This window comes from Moschus berezovskii, chromosome 20, assembly GCF_049115385.1.
Source record: "Moschus berezovskii isolate FMDL1 chromosome 20, NW_MosBer_1.0, whole genome shotgun sequence".
Taxonomy (NCBI): Eukaryota; Metazoa; Chordata; class Mammalia; order Artiodactyla; family Moschidae; genus Moschus; species Moschus berezovskii.
The window spans coordinates 21,434,550-21,460,482 of NC_142479.1; the positions used below are offsets into that span (position 1 = coordinate 21,434,550).

At 43.6% G+C, this 25,933-nt stretch overlaps 1 protein-coding gene across 1 annotated transcript in view; it reads right to left on the bottom strand.

Annotated features, from left to right (window-relative positions):
- TEX14 (testis expressed 14, intercellular bridge forming factor) overlaps positions 1-25,933 on the bottom strand; it is a 103,530-nt gene that overhangs the window by 14,321 nt on the left and 63,276 nt on the right. Inside the window, exons 11-24 of the mRNA XM_088828629.1 lie at positions 25,634-25,785; positions 24,325-24,515; positions 23,401-23,551; positions 20,441-21,357; positions 17,483-17,589; positions 15,043-15,168; positions 14,752-14,840; positions 13,588-13,857; positions 12,641-12,741; positions 9,061-9,127; positions 4,658-4,739; positions 2,703-2,765; positions 1,922-2,049; positions 693-901 (exon numbers count right to left, since the gene is read on the bottom strand). Coding sequence (XP_088684755.1) covers positions 693-901; positions 1,922-2,049; positions 2,703-2,765; positions 4,658-4,739; positions 9,061-9,127; positions 12,641-12,741; positions 13,588-13,857; positions 14,752-14,840; positions 15,043-15,168; positions 17,483-17,589; positions 20,441-21,357; positions 23,401-23,551; positions 24,325-24,515; positions 25,634-25,785 — 2,653 coding nt within the window. The remainder of the gene's footprint in view (positions 1-692; positions 902-1,921; positions 2,050-2,702; positions 2,766-4,657; positions 4,740-9,060; positions 9,128-12,640; positions 12,742-13,587; positions 13,858-14,751; positions 14,841-15,042; positions 15,169-17,482; positions 17,590-20,440; positions 21,358-23,400; positions 23,552-24,324; positions 24,516-25,633; positions 25,786-25,933) is intronic.

Genomic DNA, 25,933 nt, shown 5'->3' on the forward strand with positions numbered 1-25,933 from the left:
TGTCCATGGGATTGCCCAGGCAAGAATACTGGAATGGGTTGCCATTTCCTTCTCTAAGGGATTTTCCTGACCCAGGGATCGAACTCGCATCGCCTGCATTGGCAGGTGGATTCTTGATCTTTGAGCCACCAGGGAGGCGACACTATGGTTAGTCAACGGATTTTTAATGAGCAGTACCAAGTAAGGAACTTGTAGTTTTCCTGAAAGGACTATATATGAAATATGAAGGAGAGCGAGAAGGAAACAAGTAAATGGCACGGGGAAGGGGAGGAAGCAAGGAGAAGGCACCATTAAGTGTTTTTACTGCAGATTACTGGTTCAGGAACAAGGTACAGATCAATCAGAACCCTCTGAGAACTAACCAGAGGAGGCTTCAAGGAAGAAGTAGAATGTAAAATATGGTTAGACTGAGAGAACAATGCAGATGAAGGTAGCATCATAAGCTATGGCAGAGGCCGGCTCTTTAGAGAAATCGCCAAGCATTATCTCTGGTGGGGTGGGGAGAGGAAAGGGTACAAAAGCCCAGGATTCACTCTACAATACAGATCAGAGAGGAGCCCCAGGGGCCTGGGGAGGATCCAGCTTATTTCTTCCTTTCTCTGTAAAATATATATGGAGAAATCTTGACCTCTTGATCACTGATGCCTCTGCAATCACTCCATGAGGGTGCAACGCACAGTCTGTATACTTACGAGATTAGTTAGTCTTGCAGGGAGAATTTCAGAGGAAGTAAGAAGGGAATCTAGTCTCTTTGCTTTCTCTCGGACACTTGTAAATGTATCAGACAAAGTCTGAGTAGATTCTTGACTAGTCCAGTACGAGGTAGATCCTGTTTTAGTATCCTGAAATGGGATATTTTCAAGGCAGTCCTTATACTGACTAGCAACTGAAGAAATTGACCCTGTTGTAGAAAAGAGGGCAGTCAGTGTCTGAACACTTTACATTATTTAAAAACAACAATAACACACACAAAAAACCCATAAAACTCTATATCGATAATAGGAATTTCCCAAATTGTCAATAACTGAAATAATCACTGATTTGAGACAAAGCTCCATAAGGTATACAAAGTGACAGTCTCTAAACTTGGCCATAAAAATAAAGGGAGATTATTTGAACCACAAATATACTGAAAATAAGGACACTAAAGAGAGGGTATTTGATGCTGGCTGTATGCGGCTACAGGACTCAAACTATGTATGCTTAAGTACAAGATACTGTTTTAAGCTACTAACTCTATAAAAAATCCAATGTGAAAGTGAAAGTGTTAATCACTCAGTCATGTCCAACTCTTTGTGACCCCATGGACTATAGCTCACCAGGCTCCTCTGTCTGTGGGATTTGCCAGGCAAGAATACTAGAGTGGGTTGCTATTTCCTTTTCCAGGGGATCTTCCCAACCCAGGGATCGAACCTGGGTCTCCTGCATTGCAGCCAGATTCTTCACCATCTGAGCCACCAGGGAAGCCCTTGTAGAGAACCCAGTGTATTTGCCCAAAATTCAACAGTGCTTCAAGTACAAAGTAGACTTGGCATTCACATGTCTCTATTGCTAGAGTAAAAAATTCTCCTTATAGCAGGTTGGATGGCATCACCAACTCAATGGGCATGAGTTTGAGCAAACTCTGAGAGATAGTGAAGGACAGGGAAGCCTGGTGTACTACAGTCCATGGGGTCACAAAGAGTCAGACACGACTGAGCGACTGAACAATAACAACAATAGCTAGTTAATCATCACCACCATCACCATCACCATCTGGCCTCCCATGGGATTATCCCCTTCCGCTCTGGCCCTAAAGAAACCCCTCTGCACTGTGAGGAAACACCCATCTGCGGGTCTGCACCCACAACCTGGCTTCCCACAGCCAATGAGACAGGGGCTGTTAGTTCCCCTCCCAGAACATCCCCCTGTGAGAGAGTACCTGGGCTGAGCGGAGTACTGACACTAGTAGGTGCGTGGTTTGTTTTGGGTGTTTTGCATGAGACTTCCTTGAAAGAACTGTCATGTTCATAGGAGATACTAGACAGGTCCTGAATGTCTGTCAATGATCTAAAGTATTAAAAGCACAGAGTAACTTGGAGATGCTTAGAAAAATCAAATACTATATTCCTAAGAGGTACTTTTTAAAGATCCTCGTCACAAAAATCTTTATTTGGCTGCTGCTGCTAAGTCACTTCAGTCATGTCCAACCCTTAGCGACCCCACGGATTGCAGCCTACCAGGCTCCTCCATCCATGGGATTTTCTAGGCAAGAGTACTGGAGTGGCTTGCCATTGCCTTCTCTGCTTTATTTGGCAAGAGGCCAAAATCAGAGAATAGAATATCCATAAGATATCTATAAGATACCTAAGATATCTTAAAGAGAGTATCAGAGAATATCTTAGAAATATATACTAACTTAAAACATATCTAAGCAGCTAAAAATAAATTCCAAAGGTGAAAGTATATTAATATGGAAAACAGATTTAATCTACCTTAAGTGTAAGATTATATTCTTATTATCATTGTATTCCCTTAATTGTAAGATGCTATCAATTTAGATCACATCATCACAGCAGCTTTTTGTGAAAGGAGAAACAGGCTCACATTACATGTATTCATAAAAATAGGAAGAACACAGAAACTCTTACAAATAAGAAAACACCATTCCCCTAAAACCAAGACTTTGCACAGAATCCTTAAGCAATTTCTAGTGGCCATACATATCTTTCTCTTTCGTTTCCTTTGGTGGCTCCTTTAATGTCTCATCTTGTTCGCCTTCAGTACTGTTAAGAGAGAAAGTGAGAAAATTACATAAATCTTCTGTCAGCAGAGTGCAACAACATGGCCCAAGGGCAGTGTGAGGGTCCATGGGAAGGGCACTGAGCTCAGAGTGGAAAGTGAGGGCTCCAATCCTAACTCTGCTACTGATGAGCCACATGTTCACAGGCATATCTGGGCCTCTGTTTCCTCTTCAGAGACTAAACAAACACTCTCCATGCTTTTGAACTGTGGTGTTGGAGAAGACTCGTTAGAGTCTGTGGACTGCAAGGAGATCCAACCAGTCCATCCTAAAGGACATCAGCTCTGAATATTCATTGGAAGGACTGATGCTGAAGCTGAAATTCTAATACTTTGGCACCTGATGTGAAGAACTGACTCACTGGAAAAAACCCTGATGCTGGGAAAGATTGAAGGCGGAAGGAAAAGGGGACGACAGAGGATGAGATGATTGGATGGCATTACCGACTCAATGGACATGAGTCTGAGTAAGCTCCAGGAGTTTGTGATGGACAGGGAGGCCTGGCATGCTGCAGTCCATGGGGTCGCAAAGAGTCAGACAGGACTGAGTGACTGAACTGAACTGAAAGGTCAGCCCACGTGAAATCAGCCTATGATGCTACTGGCTGAGCAAGCTCCTGAGGAAGTCAATGGAGTCCTTTGCTGGGGATGGAGCTTGGAGCAAGAGGCACAGGCCATGGGGCCTCATCAACTGTGAGGCAGCTTCCTGGCATGGAGGATCAGGGGAGGCCAAGAGAGGCTTGTGTCAAAGAAAGGCTAGAAAAAAATTCTGAAGACAAATTTGACTTGTTTCTATTTTAACCAATATTTAAGATACATTTTCAATACTCAAATACAAACTATAAGCCAGATCTCATGCTGCTGCTGCTAAGTCGCTTCAGTCATGTCCGACTCTGTGCGACCCCATAGACGGCAGCCCACGAGGCTCCGCCATCCCTGGGATTCTGCTAACTCCTCCCAAATGTTCCCACATTTCTAATCTTTGTAGCAATCCCTGTGAGACCAGTGGTATAAAGGAAAGAGAATGGATTTTGGATTGGGTTGTGACTATTAATTTGTTCAAAAAATATTTATTCTTCTGAGTACAACATAGGACAGTACTTTCTGGTCCTCCTAATTTACATAAATGACCATGTGACTTGCTTTAACCAGTGAAATATAAGTGAAAGTGATGTGATTTACTTTGGGGCAGAAACTTTTAAAAGTCCAGGGCACAATTCACCATGTTCTCTTTCTCTTGCCTCAGCAAGAAAGGAAGCATAAAGATGGAGGCTCCCGCACTGTGGGTTTCTGAGAGAAAGTAATATAGCACAGAAAACTTCCAGCCAATCCGTGAGGGACATGGAACATGAACACAAAAGCAGTTTTTGTTGTTGTAAGTCACTAAAATCTAGGGGTTTGTGCTACATAACATTAAGTAGCTCAGCTGGTAAAGAATCCACCTGCAATGCAGGAGACCCCAGTTTGACTCCTGGGTCGGGAAGATCCACTGGAGAAAGGATAGGCTATCCACTCCAGTATTCCAGCCTGGAGAATTCCATGCAAAGAGGAGCCTGGCAGGCTACAGTTCATGGGGCCACAAAGAGTTGGACACGAATGAGCGACTAACACACACACACAACTAGAAGAGAAATTTGGCCAAGGTCGTACAGTTAGAAAAAGCAGAGTCAAGATCTGGATACAGATGACAGCTCCTTTTCATGACCCTTCACAATTCTGCTGAACAAGTCCTAACAAATCTAAGCTGCCTAAAGCTTATTGTTATAACATGGTGGCTATTATATTTGAAGAAGAGCAACATATAAATATGGGGCATTACCATCAATTAATATTACTTCTATGAGTCTGAAACTGTGAATAAAATAACGGCATATACCTTCGTTTAGGTTGGAATTGAGACTTGGTCAAAATTTCAGCATTCTTTCCAAGGTTTTTTCTCATTTGGAACTTTTCTTCCCCTGAAAGAATAAAGTAAAAGCATTTTTAATAAATTTTGCAAACCCAGATTATGATTTTCATTCTCTGGAGTTTTCCTGGTCTGGTCTAGAATAATAAATAATCTACATAAATAAAGTGTTTCCTAATTGGGCTTGGATTGAGTTCTGTAGAAGAGGTTTTTGCTCTGAAAGTTTATTTTCCTTGCTCAGAGGGGAGAACTATATTCTGACACTCAGAATACAATCAAGCCATTTACGGGCCTTTTAGTTATAACCGCACAGTTACTTCCGGAGACAAATGGTGTTTTGTCTTTTCAGGAAGGCAAACTGACCTGATTCCTGTCAACAGACACCAGGGGGCGATGAAACCAAGAACTGTTTGTTCACTGAAGATTCCAAGCAGAAAAGACCATTAGCTGGGCATTCCCAGGATGCTAACTGTGTCTCTTGGCCACCAAACACCACTGAAAGACTGGGGGTGGGGTCTTGAGTACTAATGAGCTAATACAACTGTCTTCTGTTCTCATTGGCCTCAAGCATCTCAAGTCACTCCTCCCCAGTTCTCAGGAAGATACTTTGTAGGCCTCTAGGCACACAGGACCAGTATCCAATTTTCCTTCCCACATTATACAGCTCTGGTTTATGGAGAAGTGGACACACAGACTAGCCTGCCCTAGTGACAAATGCTCACGATCCCCCTGCCATTCTTTAGGTCCAGAAGGTGGCCTGGTAGGCAACGGCAGGCCCACTATAAAAGTACCACCTTTAGAAAAAGCCAAGACACTGATAAAACCATCTGAATGCAGAGTTCCAAAGAACACCAAGGAGAGATAAGAAAGCCTTCCTCAGCAGTCAATGCAAAGAAATAGAGGAAAACATCAGAATAGGAAAGACTACAGATCTCTTCAAGTAAATTAGAGACACCAAGGGAATTATTTTATGCAAAGATGGACACAGTGAAGGACAGAAATGGCATGGCCCTAACAGAAGCAGAAGATATTAAGAAGAGGTGGCAAGAATACACCAAAAGCTGTACAAAAAAGATCTTCACGACCCAGATAGTCACAATGGTGTGATCACTCACCTAGAGCCAGACATCCTGGACTGCAAAATCAAGTGGGCCTTAGGAAGCATCACTACACACAAAGCTAGTGGAGGTGACGGAATTCCAGTTGAGCTATTTCAAATCCTGAAAGATGATGCTGTGAAAATGCTACACTCAATATGCCAGCAAATTTGGAAAATTCAGCAGTGGCCACAGGACTGGAAAAGGTCAGTCTTCATTCCAATCCCAAAGAAAGGCAATGCCAAAGAATTTTCAAACTACCGCACAACTGCACTCATCTCACATGCTAGCAAAGTAATGCTCAAAATTCTCCAAGCCAGGCTTCAGTAATACATGAATCATGAACTTCCAGATGTTCAAACTGGATTTAGAAAAGGCAGAGGCACCAGAGATCAAATTGCCAGCATCCGTTGGATCATTGAAAAAGCAAGAGTTCCAGAAAAACATCTACTTCAGCTTTATTGACTATGCCAAAGCCTTTGACTGTGTGGATCACAACAAATTATGGAAAATTCTGAAAGAGATGGGAATACCAGACCACCTGACCTGCCTCCTGAGAAATCTGTATGCAGGTCAAGAAGCAACAATTAGAACCGGACATGGAAAAACAGACTGGTCCCAAATCAGGAAAGGAGTACGTCAAGGCTGTATATTGTCACCCTGATTATTTAACTTCTGTGCAAAGTACATCATGTAAAATGCTGGACTGGATGAAGCACAAGCTGGCATCAAGATTGCTGGGAGAAATATCAATAACCTCAGATATGCAGATGACACCACCCTTATGGCAGAAAGCAAAGAATTAAAAAGCCTCTTGATGAAAGTGAGAGAGGAGAGTGAAAATGTTGGCTTAAAACTCAACATTCAGAAAACTAAGATCATGGCATCTGGTCCCATCACTTCATGGCAAATAGATGGGGAAACAGTGGAAACAGTGACAGACTTTATTTTTGGGGGGCCCCAAAATCACTGCAGATGGTGACTGCAGTCATGAAATTAAAAAATGCTCGCTTCTTGGAAGAAAAGTTATGACCAACCTAGACAGCATATTAAAAAGCAGAGACATTACTTTGCCAACAAAGGTCCATCTAGTCAAGGCTATAGTTTTTCCAGTAGTCCAGTAATCATGTATGGATGTGAGAGTTGGACTATAAAGAAAGCTGAGCACCAAAGAATTGATGCTTTCAAACCGTGGTGCTGGAGGAGACTCTTGAGAGTCCCTTGGAGAGCAAGGAGATACAACCAGTCAATCCTAAAGGAAATCAGTCCTGAATATTCATTGGAAGGACTGATGCTGAGGCTGAAACTCCAATACTTTGGCCACCTGTTGTGAAGAGCTGACTCAATGGAAAAGACCCTGATGCTGGGAAAGACTGAAGGAGGGAAAAGAATTGGACGACAGAGGATGAGATTGTTTGATTGCATGACCGACTCAATGGACATGAGTTTGAGCAAGCTCCAGGAGTTGGTGATGGACAGGGAGGCCTGGCGTGCTACAGTCCATGGGGTCGCAAAGAGTCAGACATGACTGATCAACTGAACTGAACTGAACTGAAGACCCTGAAACCCCACCAGTGGAGAAGCATCACGGTTCTCCTTCTTGCTACTTTCCTTAAATGCCCTAGAAAGCATAAATGAAATCCTAATAAGCACAGTTTAGGGCTGGAGGGGAAGTTAGAGATTTGAGAGTCTAACTCTCTCCTTTATTTTATATGAAGGAATGGGGTGGAATGACATGCCCAAGATGCCAAAGGTCATGCAGAAAAAAATCAGCAGCAGAACTGGGTGTGGAATCCAGTGTGTATCCAACTGTCAGCCCTGTACTGCCTGGTACAGAGAGGACGCGTGTCCGAGCCATCGTGGGAAAGGGGGAAGAGAAAGGCTAAAAGGAGAGAACGGAGTAGAAATCAGAGGCTTCTACGTGTCCTTCGGATATTTGCAGCCAACTAGCCATGGTTTTCTGACCTGCCTGCCCCATAATTTCTCTCTCCTACTCACCCCTCTTTCAAACACAAGTGGCCACGCACAGGTCAGGCTCACAGAGAGAGTGAGTGATCGTGGGCCGAGGCTCCACAGAAAGAACTGAGTGGCCAGAGACCCAGGTTTGGGAACTTCAAATACATATTTTCCTGAGAATTTAACTGTTCATCTAAAAGCTTACAGCTTCTTAAAAAGCTTGCAACTGTGAAGGAGGCCTGAATCAGGTTAGGGACTCAAGCTGGAGTATGCAAAAGGAGGAAGGGAGTAAGTTCAGAACCTAAACCTGCCCAGCCTGGGTTCAGACAGTTGAGACATGACCATGGACCGAGCTGCATGGTTCACTAGATGGATAATCCTGGTTTTAAAAACAGATGGTTACATACCTTAAAAGAGCAAAAGTGCACAATTTTTAAAATGTCTCTATCAGTACCTGTGGTCCATTTATATCTTGTCTTGTGCCATACCCCAGCTGTTGATCCAAGGTTAACTTCCCACGCAACAGGAAGCATAAGTTATACAGAACCCAAGGCCCAAAAAGGGCACGATGTTATACTGACTGTACTACTGGCTATTATTAACCCGTTGCTAAGATGTCATGCAAGCAGAGGAACATGATGGTAAAACTCAGTCTTCTGGAGTAGAGAAGGACACAGAAACCTAGTACTGGTTGGCACTGTGTCAATAACGAGCTGTGAGGCCTAGGCCAATCCATCAGGTCAGCTCAGCACAGACAACTCAACACCTGCTGCTGCTGCTGCTACCTGCTAATGTGCCACAAAGAGCCTGAAATCTAGGGAAAGAGACTACAGGGGAAAAAAGAAGCAGCAACTGCTATAACGTATGCTATATGAATGCAAGGACTTCCCTGGTGGTCCAGCGGTTAAGGCTCCACAATCCCAAGGCAGGGTGCCTGGGTTCCATCCCTGATCAAGGAATTAGATCCCACATTCCGCGACTAAAGTTCAAATCAGCAACTAAACATCCTGTGTGCCGCAACTAAGACCTGGCACAGCCAAATAAATAAATACACAAACATTTATAAATACATAGCAAAGTTAAAAAGGAAAGAATGCAAGGGGAAGTATATAAATGACATGATGTATGGATGCTATGAGGCTAGAGAGCAGCTGGGGGCTCATTCCAATAGAGGAAATCACTGAGCCTAAGTTTTCTTATCTGTGAAATGAAAGGCCTGGAAGGTTATCGCTAAGGACCTTTCCAGCTCTAAACATGTGTGATCTGACAGAAAGTGAACACGAGGGATTCTCAAAGGAATCTGCCCTGAGGGTGTATTACCAGAGGCTCGTGGTCCGGCACAAGCGTGTTGTACTCCTTCAAAGTCTTCATCAATGGGACTTGAGGTCTATAAAAGAAAGAAAGAGCAAAGAAAGGAAGTTCACTAGAGGAAGAAACATCAGCAAAAGATGGGGAGAGGATTTCTTGATGTTCTTAAACTCTGAAAATCTTTAAAAGTTCCTACATCTTTTATAGAAAAAGAACAAACCTTCTTCACAGACATTAAGAACTTATTTGTACTATATGTTCCTCCTCAACAACAAGCCCTCCTCCACCTCCCATTGTGAGGTGGGATTGGGTTACTTTTTCCCTTCTTTATATAATTATCCCCTCTCCTCACGCCAACCATCCAACAAAGACGTTTTAATTCCTGGGAGCTTTACTAGAAAAGCCAAAAAAGGTAGGAAAGATGGCCCAGGCTCTAAAGCTACTCTATGGGGTGAGAAGTCAGAACGCTGGTTCCTTTTAGGAGAGGCAGTGGGTGGGTGGAAACACAAGGTCTTCTAGGGGATCAGGAATGCTCTATTTCTTGATTTGGGTTCTGGCTCCATAAGTGTGTTCAGCATGTAATAGTTCATGATCTGTACCCTAAAGATGCGTGTGCTTTTCCCTGTTACCCTTTTTATATGTGTGTACATATTACATGTGTATACATATATACGCATATAAACTTTATATTTTTTATTAACCATTTTCTTAATGTCCCAGTTCACAGTAATACCAAGAATATTCGAAGGACTGATAATGGAAAACTGCTCTGAGTTTTCAGAAGTGCCGACAAGGGAGAACTACGCTTTTTGATGCATCACTGAATTCCTCCTGTCAGTCAAATGTGGTGATTGGCATGTACAATCTTTCTTTCCTCCACCCTTCCTTCCAAACTGGTAAAAGGGCCCCCAAAGGTGGCAGGTTAGGGGAGAGAGGAGGTAAAAATTACAAGAGTAAATAAAAGACTCCTATGATTTTCATTTTATAAATGAAAATACTTGCTGCACAAACAGGCTCTTGCAAAAGCCAGGCATATCCCAGAGAAAGGCCTGTGTACTGGACAGCCTCACATTCTCTGCGGACGCTGTGCCACTATCCCTGGCTCTCCCACCACCAAAGCCTGTCAGTCCTGGGCTAACTCCCTCATCTACTGTCACCAGTGCTTCTGCACACAGAGCAATAATAGCAGGCTGCCTCCTCTCCCCCAAGAAAGGACTGTGAATTAAGCAACAAGAAGGAACGGGTTTTGAAAAAGAAGTACAAAGTGCTGCACAAATGCAGGAACCACAATTCTGTGGTAAGACCTTCATTATGAAAAATCTTACTTTTCACATGTTTTTTCAAAACATATGAAAACACAGATAAATTGACATGATATACTTTTATGTATAAGCTATTTTTCTTAATAATAATTTTAAAGGAATAAAGCAACAGAGAAAGCTGGAAATGTAGTTTATCCTGAACTTTGTAAATTTTTACCTCTAGAGCCAAATTTTCTTGAGCAATTGAGGAGTAAAAATATTCATGGTCTGGAGTTAAAAATTCATCTATCATGTCTTCAGTGTCTTCAGAAGACTCTGGTGAACAAGTTGATTGCACAGACTGATCCTATTAATAACGTAGGAAATCACTTTTCAGTTGGTGCTTATTGTAAACAAATCCCTTTAGAGATGGCTGCAGTGTTAGTAACAGGGCATCTAAAATCACCCTGCAGTCGGGCTGATGCTCTCAGAGCTCCTCCCGCCACATGCACACCTCTGCCCTCCTTCTGCACAGCCAGTCATGAACCCCAGAGCAAGTGTGGCAAATCACAGTCCTGAAACTCAACATCCTTACCTGCACAATGGAAGTAGGGGAGGCTGGGCAACTTTTTTGTTCTGAAATTCACAGGAAGAAGAAAGGCCCTAGACAACTCAAGCTGGGGACTGAATTTAAACACCCTGATCCCCACGGGCACAGACACAGTCCACGTGCTGGAGTCACCTCTAGGCTGAGGCTGCTCAGACCTGGGACTCCTTCAGGTATTCCCATTTAAAGGCAAGAGAAGGAGCATGATTTTAAAAATAGCAATGCAATCTCAATAATAAAAATAAAACAAGGGATTTCCCTGGTGACCCAGCAGATAAGACTCCATTCTTCCACTGCAGGCAGTGTGTGTTTGATCCCTGGCTGGGGAATTAAAATCCCATAGCCATGCAGCCAAAATATTTTTTTTAATTTAGAAAAAAGGGAGAACTATTTAAAAAATGAAATAATTTAAAGTAAGTTACTGGGATTTCTCTGGTGGTGCAGTGGCTAAATACACTCCCAATGCAGGGGGCCTGGGTTCTATCCCTGGTCAGGGAACTAGATCCCACACGCTGCAAGTAAGACCCAGCACAGCCAAATAAATAGATAAATTAAAAGCTAGTTATTTCGTCAGCATCTCTGCTCTACACCTTCCTTTTCTGCTACTTCTCTACATCCGGCCCTCACCCCCACGTGGCCAGACCGCTGGCTCCTTTCCTTGCCTTCAGTCACCTCTTTGCAGAGGTTCTGCGGTTTCTTTCCCTGGACACTGCCTTTGCCACACTTCCTCTTCCGTGTGCTTAGCAGATGCTTTCCTTAACCTCTCATATCAAGTTGAAATGTCTCAGACAAGCCTGGCCTCCCACACCTTCCCCACTTCCCTGACACACCTGCTTCTCCAGCCAAGCCAGTATGCTTAATGTGGTGCATCCTCCCAGGCCTCACGGGAGAGAAAGAATAAACTGTCCTGTGAGCGGTCTGTGTACTGATTAAAATACAAAGGTATATCCTTTGAAAAGCCTCAAATGTTATCACAATTGGCTTTTTACATTGTTTATTCTCAATTTTTGTTTATATTCTTCCATGTCAATGGTGATTACAAATTTTGGTTTCTCACGCTGACTGGACCACCGCCCAATTGCACATTTGAAGAAAGTTTAAATCCCTGAAGCAAGGCTGTAACCCCAGTGCAAATGCTGGGAAATGACTGAATCCTAGGGATCTTGCTGAGGCTTAGATTTCAGGCATGAACACACTCCGTCCCCTGAGCTGAGAGCTGAGTTTTGGTCTTATGACATCCCAGGCGAAGGCACTCTCATTCCAACTCTGGCCCTCCTTTCCCTACTTCAATCTGACTTCAGTCATGAGCTTTGGTAACCGACCTCACACTCAGCTTTATGAGGTGGTCTTTTCCACACAGTTAGACAGAAGGCTTGGGCTTCCCAGGCGGTATAGCAGTAAAGAATGCGTCTGACAATGCAGGAGACACAAGATACGTGGGCTAGATCCCTGGGTCAGGAAGATCCTCTGGAGAAGGAAATGGCAACCCATTCCAGTACTCCTGCCTGGGAAATCCCATGGACAGAAGAGCCTGGTGGGCTACAGTCCCTGGAGTTGCAAAGAATTAGACACGACTGAGTTACTGAGAACGCACACAGACAGAAGGCTCAAGGGTCAGAGCTGAATCTAACACTGTGTTTTCCCCAAGCTCCAATATACACAGTGATTTGAGCTGAACTAATTCCAAAAGTATTAGACAGGGAGGAAAGATTTCTTCACTCATGTCAAAGACTGTATGACTTACGCTGTAAGACTTCTCAACAGCCACAGATGCATCTGAATTTGCTTGATAGACTTCACTGTGCTCTGGCTGGTCATCTTTTCTGGGGGGCAGGTGTCTGATACCTAACAATTATAACACAGTAATTGTCATTCAGTAATTTTTAAATGACATGAAGGGGCAAAGGATGGTGTGAGAGAAGAGATGTATGCATTTTCTGCTGAATATGGCCATGTGTCATGTCAGGTTCTGTCTAGACAGTGGAGACTGTTAGGTTAGCCTGGCTCTAGCACGCGGCTGTGAATCATTCTCCCTTTCGCCCATCCGTTCAAGAGTGATGCTTGACAAGGAACAGATTTTAAATACCAAAAAAATCCAAACCAGTATATTTTTCTATCTAAGATGAATGATAATTTTAGATGTACCTTTCCTTGATTTTCAAACAACTGTGAAATGATATCCTATACCCTGACTGCAAGCAAATTACCAGGTGGAAAGACACAGTGTGCAGTTTTCACCCACAAATCTATAAAAGTGATGGCAGTAAACATCATTTGTCTCTAGGTTCCTCAGACATAGACTCTCTGAGAGACGGTGGCATTTTTCTGGCCGAAAATGCAATGCAAAGAAGTAGGCAGTAGGGGGTGGCCTGCCACCAATGCCCTCTGGTAGAAGGTTCAATTCTTTGCCAGGTTAGATCCAGGAGCACGGTCAGTGCATGGAGGTTATTTACTTCCTTTGGACAAAGGAATCTGCTCCAGTAATAGAAAAACTTGCGAGTCTCTGGACTTTTTCACCTGTCTGAATGACAGTGGGATTAGCTGGGTGTGCTACCTTCCCCTGGAATTCAGGATCCCCAGATAGACAGGAAAGGAGAGAAGCCAAAGGAAATATTCTAGGAGGTTTACTTATTGTAAAGAGCTGACAACTTGATAGAGCTCACCTACCCCAATTCCTCCATCTGAACTTACTGGTGAAACGCTGAGGCCCTGACTGTCTGCCATGCTGGTCACTGCTGTCTGTTTGGCCACACTTGTCATTTCCTCCTGGCTCATCGCTTTTCTTGAGATACTCTGCAGCTTGCTGCCAATCCACATGCTTGAAGACCCTAATGTGGAGCTGCGGCAGGGGGTCAGGCTCATTTTCAGCCTCACTGTCTAAAGCCACACCACTCCGAGGATGCCAAGGAGGCACTGTCAGCTGTCCAGTAGCTGCTTTTGCTGCCATTTCTTTCACCTCCGCTAGACGTAAGAGAAAGCAGCATTTAAAACAGTACTGTGAATGCTGGAAACAAAAGCTTTAGTTCCTTAAAGAGTTATGTAATGTTTTATAGCTTATATTCTCACAATTATTCCCTTTTTAGAACTGCATCATCCTTAGCTTGCCCTGCTTGGCTTGAAACAGAAAAGAGGGGAGAACTAATAACAGAGTGAGGGACAGGCAGAATTTCAGTTAGTGACAGCCTTTTATGCTGAATTAGACTAAAAGGCAATAGAAATCTGTAGACAGACCTTCTTGCTGTAAAGATTTTGTAAGAAAATGACATATGAAGACCCTAGCCCACAGAAACTAATGGAAGGCATTCTATTTGAGTTTGTACAGCCTTTCTAGACCAGACTGAGATCATATTTTGGGAGTATGTATATATATATATATATGTGTGTGTGTGTGTGTGTGTGTGTGTGTGTGTATGTGTGTTTTCCTCAAAATTTTCTGTCCTTTTTCAGTGTCACTTAGCATTACTATCAAAAAACATAGATTCTGTATTCTTTTAAGCTCATAAGATTAAACTGATACAAAAGGATAATGCCCACAGGATAGGTGACAGTGACACTGCAAGTTCTCTACCTTAACAACATTATAAGAATCTATACTGTGTGTTTTTTACTATGTTTGTTACACCACATACATATATATACAGAGTGTAGAAGGATTTCCTATATAGTCCAGAGATTTTAAAAAGCACTTCTCTTTTATAGTTTGTAATCAGAAAGGTTTTACTTTTAAAATGGGATGATCTAACAAGAAAATAATATGAGAAGACAGTACAGGCTGTGTACTTTGAGATAACAACCAAGCTAGAAAGGTACTTTAAATTTCATTTTGTCCAACAGAACCCATGGCTTTATACTCACTTTTCCATTTTAAGTGTCTCTCTCCATCATCTTCGTTATTTCTTGACTTTGCGTTATAGATTTCAGAAGACAGAGACTGCATACTGATCCTGAATTGCACATATTTGGGGGAAGAGGGCAAGTGAACACAAACACATCAGTTTACTCAAGTTCCTGACACAACTCCAAGTCCATGAGCCCACCCAGAGGAGTGTCCCCTATTCTCTGAGCTGTTCTGAGGTTGCACTGACTGCTATGCACCACCAGGGGGCACAAGACCCCCACAACACTCAGCCCACGAGGCTGTACTACCTGGTAGAGTCCTGGCCAGGGCTGGATGAGGCGGGTGGTCCCTGTGGGCAGCTTGGCACTGTGAGGAGTGCACTACCAAGCTGTATCGTTTTGCTTTGAGGAATGGACTCCATAGGCCTTCCCTGGCTAAGAAATGAAAGGAGTGGGTTAGATGATCTTGAAATTCAGCTTCACAAACAGAACCCTGGTCCTTGGGCTGTAGCAGAGCAGAGCTTAGGTGATGGTTCAGTAGTTTCCTGCTCTTTGATCAGAATCCTCTGGTAACAAGCCCACCTGCGTATCAGTGATAGCACAACAGCTAACACTTATAAAGATGGGCTTAAGGCACCAGGGATTATGAAAATCATTCAGAGATCTTCATCCTAGTTTCACTGAGTCGTGGACCATGTCCTGCTACTAGCTAGCTGACTTTGGCAAACTTCAATCTCTCCGGGCCAAGGTCTCCTCATGTGCACAACAAAGCAGTCTCTTTTTCCTCTAAATATCCCATGATTATATATACTTTATCACCTATTAAACTAATTCTTTGAAAATGTATCGTCTAGGGAACCTCCCTGGTGATCCAGTGGCTAAGTCTTCATGCTCCCAGTGCAGGGACCCAGGTTTGATCCCTGGTCAAGGAACTAGATCCCACATGCCACAACTAGAAGATGCCGTGTGCCGCAACTTAAGACCTGGCACCGCCAAATAAGATAAAGAAAAAGAAAACGTGCGATTTATGCACATATAGGAATTCTCTTTTATCTAGAATAGCCCAGTCTCCTGCTGTATCAGAGCGCAAAGAGAGGCTGTTGAATTAGAAACTTCATGTCTGATCAGCTTCTTTGAAGAACACTTTGGCAACAGCTATCAAGCATCTTTCAAGTGTTCAAACCCTCTGTAACTCTGCTTCTGGGAGTCTATCAAGGACATAACCCAAAATGCAGAACAAAATTTACTGACAAGTCACTATAGCCCTAGTCATAACAGAAAAAAGAAAGACTAAAACAACCTAAAATTCAACATGGGGGAGAAAAATAATGGGAAAAATTCAATTTTTCCCCATTTCAAACAATTTCAAAGTAAGTTTATAGGATGTTTTTAATAACAAAGGATAAAAATGTTCTAATGTAAAGCAAAAACTCGGGATACAAAATTGCCTTCTTGTTTAGTCGCTCAATCATGTCCGACCCTTTGCAACCCCATGGACTGTAGCCCGCCAGGCTCTTCTGTCCATGGGATTTCCCAGGCAAGAATACTAGAGTGGGTTGCCATTTCCTTCTCCAGGGGATCTTCTCCAACCAGGGATCAAACCAGCGTCTCCTGCATTGGCAGGTGGATTATTTACCACTGAGTCACCTGGAAAGCCCTCAAAAATGCCTACATATATATAATTAAAGTTATTTTGAAAGCACACAAAGAGACTAGGTGGATTGATAGCAAAGTATTAAACCTTTCCCTTTGGTCTGTTTCTGTTCTCTTGGGGAAGGAGGGTGCTGAGCAGGGGAGGTCACAACTACAACTTCTGCTTTGTCCTCCAGTGGCTATACTGTCTGTCACCCTGTTTGCTTCTGTCAATGATGTGAGTTCTAAACTCTTTGATGTCGATTACGTGGTTTCTTCAGTTAATTCCCTTTGTAAAGGTAAAATACACTAATCTAAAATGTCTGGGCATTCCTCGAGTCCCCCTTTGGTACATATTTAACTGAAGTGAAGAGAACAGCAAATTCTTGTCATTATTCTTAGTCACCACTGAAGGCAGGAATAAAACATTTTTTTTCCAGGAAGACTGACTTCAAAGCTGTAGATTAATGCTGCCTTTTAACCACAGAAAAGGAAAACTAAGTTCATATACGACTCTGTCCTCAAAAACATTTATTGCTCCATTAATAATTCTTCCTATGCAAAAGAAAATTTGTTTTTCCTAAGTTCTTAAAAACCCAGCATATGCATACACTTTCCGTCTACTGAAGGAAAATTGATTTGTGCAGAAATCAATTCATTTCATCAATTTGGCTAAAAATCAGAGTCCAAAAGATAACGATGATATTGTTCAACTTCCTCCTCCTGGCCCCAGAGTCAGTGATGCTTATTTTGAACACCGGCTTTCACGTAGTTTGGTTTCTGGAGCCCTGGCACATGGGATACTTGGGACTTTTTTTTCTCAGGAAAGCAATCTGGACAGTTTCAGGAAGACAGGATACTTTGCTTTGGACCACTGAGGAGTTCTGTCTGGCTGACCTGCCAGCAACTTCACCTCTGACGTCTCCTGTGAGTCTCCATTATACTGCTCTTCTCACTCACTCAACAAGAGAACCTGCCAAAATCTCTTTCTGTGTTACTACTCCTCAACTCTCACAATCTCTTTGTCACCAGCAACAAGAAGATCATCAAGTGGCCTAAGGGTCACATGGGCGTCTAAAGACATGGTGACACAAAGAACAATGACACGTTAACCCACCTGCTGGTATTCTGGTTCCTGTCTCTTTCCAGACTGTCCTTGGCTCCGTGAGTGGGCTGAAACTGTTCACCTCTGCTCTGTTTTCCAGGGCCACAAAGAGTCGGCAGCTTAAAAACCAGGAGACGTGGTTCAGTGCTTTGATGAAGGAATCCCTCTTCCCTTCACTCTCAATTCTATTTTTAAAGTCATTCTCGCTCAGTATGTAGAGCTAACCAGACCTCTCAAGACAATTTCAGTTTGCATGTTTCACATCTAATAACTCATCTCTTAGCTGGAGGCCTCTTCAGAGACACGTTGCCCCTCAGGACTTCAGTCCGAACAGGGTGCAAATGGAAAATGAGCAGACAAAATAGACATCAGAAGTCCCCAAACTTTCCCCTATATGATTATGAAGGCAGCAGGTTTTATGGCAGGAGCCCCAGGCCCTGGGTTCTCGTCTGATCTTTACTCAGACTAACCTAAATAAGCCTTATGTTTTGGTTTCCTCATCCATAAAATAGGGACAATAATATCTGCCTAAATCTACTGGGGGAGGGGAGGATAAGGGTGTTATGAAAATAAAACACAACCAAAGAAAAAAAAAGGCTACAATACTTCAAAAATAGTAGAAGTAAAATAAATTAAAGCCAATGCCCTTTAGCCAAAAGGAGAGACCTGGGATCTGCTTACTGAAGTTTCAACTGAGTTTAATTGCAGTTCCTAACCTACAGCAAATAGAAGCAACACACGTGAAATTTGGGGATGGCAGCAAGACACCTAAAGGTGAGAAGATGCACAAGAATGATCACTGTCTCTGTGAAGTATGACCTCCAGAGGCTGTTGAGTGGAGGCAACATTGTATCACAGTAACAAATGTTCAAAAAATCATCATGGTCACCAAGGAAAGGCTAGAATAGATTTAGAATATATTCAAATTGGTATTTAGAATAATGGCAAGTCTGTAGTGTTTTCATTCAGTATGATTACAAATTTAAGACTGGAGAAATGAAAAGAATGAATTTCAAATGTTTCAAAATTTCACTTAGGTGAAAATGCCTTATTCCTTGATTATGCTTGAAAACCAGGGTAGGCTTTTTAAAGAACAATTAAAATACGGTACAGTTGCTTTACATGTAGTCATGTACTAGTAGATGATTTCCAGCAACGGCTGCCTTCAATTCCTTCCCTCCCTGTCCACATTGCCATTGGAGAGCTGGAATCTACTTCCCTCCCCTTGAATCCATGCTGGCTTCCTGTGACCATCAGAAAAGCAGCAAAAGTGATCTTGTCCTAGTTTTTAAGAGACCTGGCAGCTTCAGCTTTCACTTGGGAAGCCAGCTGCCAGGCTGCAGAGAAGCTTGGGTGAGACTGTTTAGTGAATTAAAAGAAACCAAGTGTGGAAAGAGGCCGCCTGGGGCAGCCAGGTAACTGAGGTCATCCTGGAACTTCTTGCTGAACGCAGTTGAGGGGGTGGTCCCAGCCAGTGTCACAAGGAATGGAAGAATCAGTCAAGTTAGCCCTGTCATACTCAGAGCCCACAGAATTATGAGAAGTAATAGAACATGGTTATTTTATGTTATGCAGCAATAGGTAATACAGTATACAATAAAAGTTATTTCTAGTAGTTTCCTAGTAAACTCTAACTTTCACTGTGCCTTCTCTTTGTGTGTGTGTGTCAGTAGTAGCTAGCTCAGTTGGGTCCAACTCTTTGTGACCCCATGGACCGTAGGCCACCAGGCTCCTCTGTGCATGGGATTCTCCAGGCAAGAACACTGGAGTGGGTTGCCATTTCCTTCTCCAAAATCACCTTCCTTCTCTTTACATAAAAACAAATGCCAAGGCTCTTCCAAATGTTCTAAATTAGGACTAAAGCCTCACTGAAATGCAGCAAGGAACAGTGCAAGAGCACTAGACTGGGAGTCAGAAACCCAGCTGGGGCTGGTCAGTAGCACAGCACAGGATGGAGCAATGGGAGTCGGTGGCCCTGTGCAGGCCAAGAGGGTGCACTTAGGTGCAGGATTTTAAAAGAATAATAAAACTCACTACAAGTTGGCCTGCTTTTTGTTTTTTTTTTTACCATGAGCCAGCAACTCTAAATAATTTCAGTAATAAGATCCTCCCTTCCAGTGGTGCTGACCTCTCCCACTCCACCCTGCGTTCAGTCACGTCCATGGATCTCAGAAAGTTTAAGTCTCTGAGCTTGAGCTTCACACTCTGGAAAAGGATGGGCTTGATCCATCTCTAAAATTCTGATTCAACAGGCAGCCAGCTCTGCATGTATGAACTTGTTAAAATTCATCCATTTATTCATTCCCTCAATGACCACTTACAGAGTACCTTCTATTGCTAGGCCCCTTTCTATGTGTGGGGACACTTCCTCAGCCTTATTGGACGGACCTGTCCTTAAGAAGCCCAGAGCCTACAAGCCATGTGGTGTGGACAAAAGAAACAGCAGCAGCTCACAGAGGAGCCACTCTTCAACCCATGGTTTCTCACATCCTCCGAGGCATTTCCTTTGACTACCAAGTCCCTCTGTTCCCCACTGGTGTCTGAGCTGCTCCTAGCAGAGCTTGTGGCTCATTCATCAAATCCCAGGGTCTAATAAACAGCCTCTGGCTCTATGCTTATCAAATGAGTGAATGAATGAATAAGCAGTTCAGAATGGGGATTAAATACCTGCCCAAGATACCATATTTGGTGACCTATATAAAATTGTCAATACTTGATTATTTTGACCTACAAAACAGTGATTTCACAGAGTTCATAGAATTTTACAGAAGACAGGGCCTGTGAGCTGGGTTTAGGATAGGAGATGAAGAGTATCTACCTTGGAATTCCAACCTAGAGGCCTTGTTTCCCAAAGCAAAGAGGACTCCCTACGAGATGGTGGTGCTGACGCCGCCCTTGCAGGTGGGCCAGGGTGCGCCGAGAGGGGCTGCAGGCCCCGCGTGCTGCCCTGTCCCCACGTCGCAGCCTCACCTGGTGGCCCTTCTCCGGCTGATCCCCGGTGCTTTCTTCAGTGACCTGGGGGAAAGGAACTAAAGGTGTCCAGCCACAGTCGCTTCTTTTCTTGGACCTTTTGCCAAAATGCCCTCCTCGGAAGTCTTTCACTGTTCTCAGAGACCTTGACAGAGCTAGACCGCTGCCCCCCGGGTCTGGCCACTGGTCCCCCTGCCGCTGCACGACAGGAGGAATGTAGCTGGAAGACGGGGGGCCGATGGCCAAAGGTAAGTTGCGGATGCTTGCAAACTCTCTCGAAGAAGCCCACAGAGACATGCGCTCCTCCTGCATCATCTCGACCTCTTCTATCTTCTGCTCAACATTCCTCAGCAAATCAGCATTCTGCTGCATTAAGGTCTGCGAAATCTTCAGGTTCAGCACACACTTACTGATATACTGCTCGGTCATGGACTGGTTGTTCACGCCGCCTTTGGCTCCTCGGGCTGGCTCAGGAAGGCGGGGGGAACGCAGCGCACCATTCTGCCAGTCCCAGTCCTCACAGGAGAGCTCCGTGTCAGCGTCCGAAGAGCTCTCGTCTTCGTCGCAAAAACAGCACCCCTCTCTCTCCATCTTTTCCAGCTCTTCTTCCATGGACTTCAGCTCATCTGTCTGGTTTGGTGTGGCCTCCTCAAGAGATGAGCCAGTTCCTGGGCGCTCCTCCTCTTGATCATCTGCTGTGTCCAGGCAGCCTGAGTAGATTTCATTGATTTCGAAGCTGCAGAGGCTTGTCTGATCTGGGCTGGGGCTCCTGGCCTCTTCCGCCACAGAGCAGGCAGGAGAAGCAGCATCCTGGTGGTGAGTCTGCTGGGCCACCGGACTTACGTCTGGGACAGAAGGCTCTGATGTTGCTTTCTTGGTGGGAGAAGAGTGACCCCTTGGGGAATGAAACCGACCACCTGCTGAAAAGAAAAGCAACATGCAGCTGATTAAAGTGACCACAGCAGCTCAGCACGTAGGCTTGTTGCTCAAGTGGCATGAGAACACAGAAAGAAGTTTCTTGTCTTCTCACTCACTTTTCAGTTAGAAAGACTGCCAGATACACTCACAGAGAATGAGAGGCTATTTCTAACTTTTGACGAGGGTTGAGATAGAAAATTTGGGAAGGGCTTTCCTGGGTGGCTTGGTGGTTATACAGAATTCAGGAGACACAAGTTTTATCTTTGATTCAGGAAGATCCCACATGCCGAGAAGCAACCAAGCGAATGTGCCACAACTATTGAGCCTGTGCTCTAGAGCCCAGGAACAGCAACTACTAAAGCCCATGCGCCGTAAAGCCCGAGCTCTGCAACAGAAGCCGCCACAGAGAAGCCTGCACACTGTAAACTAGAGAGCAGCCTCTACTCATTGCAACTAAAGAAAAACCCCACCCAGCAATGAAGACCCAGCACAGCCAAAAATAATAGGTAAATAAAATTATTTTAAAAACAAGAAAATTTGGGAAGGATCAAACCCAGGAAAAAAATGCTTATTTTAAGTTATAGTATGTTCAAAACATGCCTAACTATCAGGACAAGTGAATTATAGGCCCCTGAATCTTAGGACTAAATTCATACTTTCTTTACACAAAAAGTGTTTGAATGATCACGTCAGTTCAAGTCATACTGTCTATAAGCATCTGATAAAACGAGTCGAGACACTGCCCAAGAAGCCGCTGCACTGTGAGAGAAATAATACCTTAGAAAATAACGCCAGGACTGACCACCCACCACTGCTGGTTGATGGTGTATGGCTTTTAGAAAATGGGATGAAGGAGTCAAAGTAATGAGACCTTGGAGAGCCATTCTGGAGACCTCCAGGCCTGCGCAGAGTCAAGAGAATAGTCACTGGGCTAGAATCCGATTGCCTGAATTCCAACTGTGTAATCAGCCCGGAATCATGAGCAAATCACACCTCTCTGAACCTTAGTTTTCTCATCTGGAATATGAGGGCATCAACCAGATGACTGAAAGGTTCTTTGCAGCTCTGAGTTCAAAGGTTTCCAAGTACACTAAAAAGTAGTAAGGCTTTAAGAAAATGGTGAGAAGGAAATACCAAAATGTTAACAAATTATCTCTAAGAAATTAAAATATTCTTAAGTAATCTTCTTCATATTATTTAAATTTTCTATAATGAACTGTAGTGGGAATTTCTAATAATGTACACTCACAGCCTTGAGAAATTTCATAGAAATAGCACCTGGAAAAACAGCATATATCAAGAAACTGTGTTGATGATGTATCAACAATGATGTAAAACATTTTTCATGTTTTTCTTAGAATAATAGCCTTCTTACAGACTCCAAGGCCAGACCCAGAAGGGAGTACGACTGGCATCAGGAAAGCATGGACCTTGGAACAGCAGGTCGGCGTCAGGTATGAACACTGCCTACACACTTGCTGACTGTTCCCGAGCCTCTCCCACGAGGTGACGGCCTGGGGTAGAAACAAGGAGATCTGGACTATGTCAGTGTAGTGTCTTGGGAAAGATAGATCAAGGAAAGTTTTGTAGTCTGCAGTCAGGGACAACAGCTGGACTCAGAGTGGACACTGCATCTCAGTCCAAGAGAGGATGCAAGCCCCCTGACCCACTGCACCAGATTTCGTGTTCTGCTTTCATTCTCATTGCTCACTCCCAGACCTTTAGGGCAACAATGAACAGATAATAATTTTAAATAAAAATCACCATGTTTACTTATGAAACAACTGAATACATTCCTAAATCATACTAGAAATAGATTGCTACTGCCCAGTTCTGGACAAGGTATATATGGAATCCATAAAGTTTAACTTAATTTTAAGGATCTTGATTTTGTTTCCTAAGGCAGTCATCTTTCCCAGTATAAGTTACAGGTATAACTTGGAGGAGTTGGTTAGTTGTAGCTCTCAAAACACAGTTATAGGGGAGGGGGGAGGAAAAAAAAAAAAACACAGTTATATCAAAACCTTGAGTTAAGGCCATACCTGTTTCCTTCAGCTCCTTTATTTCCAAGTTAGGGGTCTCTTTTGGATGTTCCGAAGTTAGTCCTAGATAGACACTGAGATCAGGATGAAATTCATATCTCTGAACCCTGGAACTCTCAGTTGGCTGAGTTCTCTGGGCTCCAACAAAATCCTGTAAGAAGGGAAATACGGTCAAGGACATATTTGCAATCATCTGAATGTCATTGGTGTTTTAGAAACATATCTAGGTGTCAGATAAACTCCCTGTTACTCCTGTTGGGTAGACTCACTGTAGTTCTCATAAATGAACTCACTGTAATTACCAATACTTTGAAAAGTAATAACAGAGGCTTCGCTGGCGGCTCAGTGGTAAAGAATCCACCTACCAATGTAGGAGACACGGATTTAGTCTCTGATCTGGGAAGATCCCACATGCTGTGGAGCAACGAAGCCCCTGCAGCACAACTTCTGAGCCTGCGCTCTGGAGCCTGGGAGCTGCAACTACTGAAGCCCACACAAAGATCCCCTGATCTGCAGCAAGAGAGGCCACCACAGTGAGAGCCGGTGCACAACTACAGAGTAGCCCTACTCGCCACAACCAGAGGAAAAGCCTGTGCAGTAACGAAGACCCGGCACGGCCAAAATAAATAAATAAACAAAAGTATGTGTTTTAAAGTAACTAGAGCTGCTATCCACTGAATCACATTATGTGCCTACAGGGTGCCACTTTTACAAACTGACCCTCTCCAGCCTCCCTCTGCAATTTCCTGCTGCCCTCACCAAGTTAGGTAGTTAGGTTTTTCTTGAGAACACAAAAAGAGTATCATGAAATGATTTCTAAAACTTCCTACAACTTGTTCTCTAGCTTCTTCTTGCTCTCTTAACTCCCTAATCTACCCTGAGATAGGTAAGCAAAAATAGACCCCTAACAACTTTAGAGCTTACCTTTAAGTCATTCTTCATAATATACCGGATATCTTGAAGGTTCATAGTTCTATCTTCCTGCTTGACCTGGATGCCTGACTTAACAATATCATAGTAAGGTTTTGGAAGCCTGACATCAGCTTTTAAATAATTTCCCAAGACTATGTTTTTTTTAACGACTGAGCCATCTAAGCCATCCCAGGGTATGTTGTCTGTTAAGGAAAAAGCCAGAAGAAGAAATATTAAGAAATTAGATGAAACTGGGTAACTTTTGTCAAGTTACTCAACCTCTTTAAAATTAATTTCTCTCTGCAGAAAAGCTACTGGAAGCTCAATAACAAAGGAGAAACCACCTGACCCAAATGACAGGGAAATCCCCATCACAGAGACAGGAAAAAGCAGTGTCAGACCCTGAAGGTATGGACCTCTGGCCGGCAGACCTAGGGACCACAAGGGAATGATTCCTGGAGTCAGGCTGGCCTGCCCAATGCATTCCTGTCATAGAAGGTGAGGTTTTGCCTCTGAGACTGTAAACACTACTAAATGGGGCTGAGTCTCACTCCGTCAGTGAATGTGGTATGTATACCTTCACCTCAGAGTCCTGTACACGTTTGGAAGAGCTTCTGTTTCTTTTAAGTGACACTGCTTATACATACAATGCATCCTGGGTGTGTCTGGATTTCCATTTGCTTCTCAGAGGCCAGTCCTTTCCCCTCATCTGTAAGTTCTTAACAGAGAGAACAACTTGTGGTTGCCAAAGGGGAGAGCGGAAAGAGAGGGATGGACTGGAAGTCTGGGGTTGGTAAGTGCACACTATTACATTTAGAATGGAATGAATAAACAACAAGGTCCCACTGTACAGCACATACACCTACATCACTCAATATCCTGTGATAAATCATAGTGCGAAGGAACACTAAAAAAATGCACACATACGTGCAACTGAGTCACGCAGCTCTACAGCAGAGACTGGCACACTGTAAATCAACTATACTTCAATAAAAATTTAAAAAGAAAAAGAAAACAGGTTCTTAAGGGGCACCTCACAGAGACCCCTAAGCACTGACAGCAACATTCAGTTTACAAACTCTCCTTGGATTAAATGCACTACCATTGACAAGCCAATAGGTGGGCTTTGCTGAATCTTAAAGAAAAGGTTAAAAGAAAATGATTTCTGAGAGATCATATCTTCCATAAACACAAATAGGTTTCCTTAAGTCTTTTTTCCCTGTGTCCTGCATTCTCATAACATTAAGTGACTCTTCGTTGGGGGGGGAACCCAACCTAAGAATAGGGACTTTGGTCACTGTCAGTGTGCTCACTGACCCACCTGTTAAAATCTCCTGTACGATCACAGAAAAGCTGTAGATGTCCGACTTCACAGTGGCTGCCTTCTGTAAGATCACCTCCGGGGCGGCCCAATTGTACAGCTGGGTGGGGAGCGGCACTTGAGTCAGGTCCCTGTGTGCTCCCCCATCCTGGCTACAGAAGGAAACGCAAGGTGCGGCTGATGCCTTAAAGGGTCACTGTGATCACCACACAGCACAGGAGTGAAACACTTGCTGATAACCTCCTTGAGCTTCTAGAAACCCAGCTAGACCCTGAACCAACCCACACTGCCTGCTGTTTC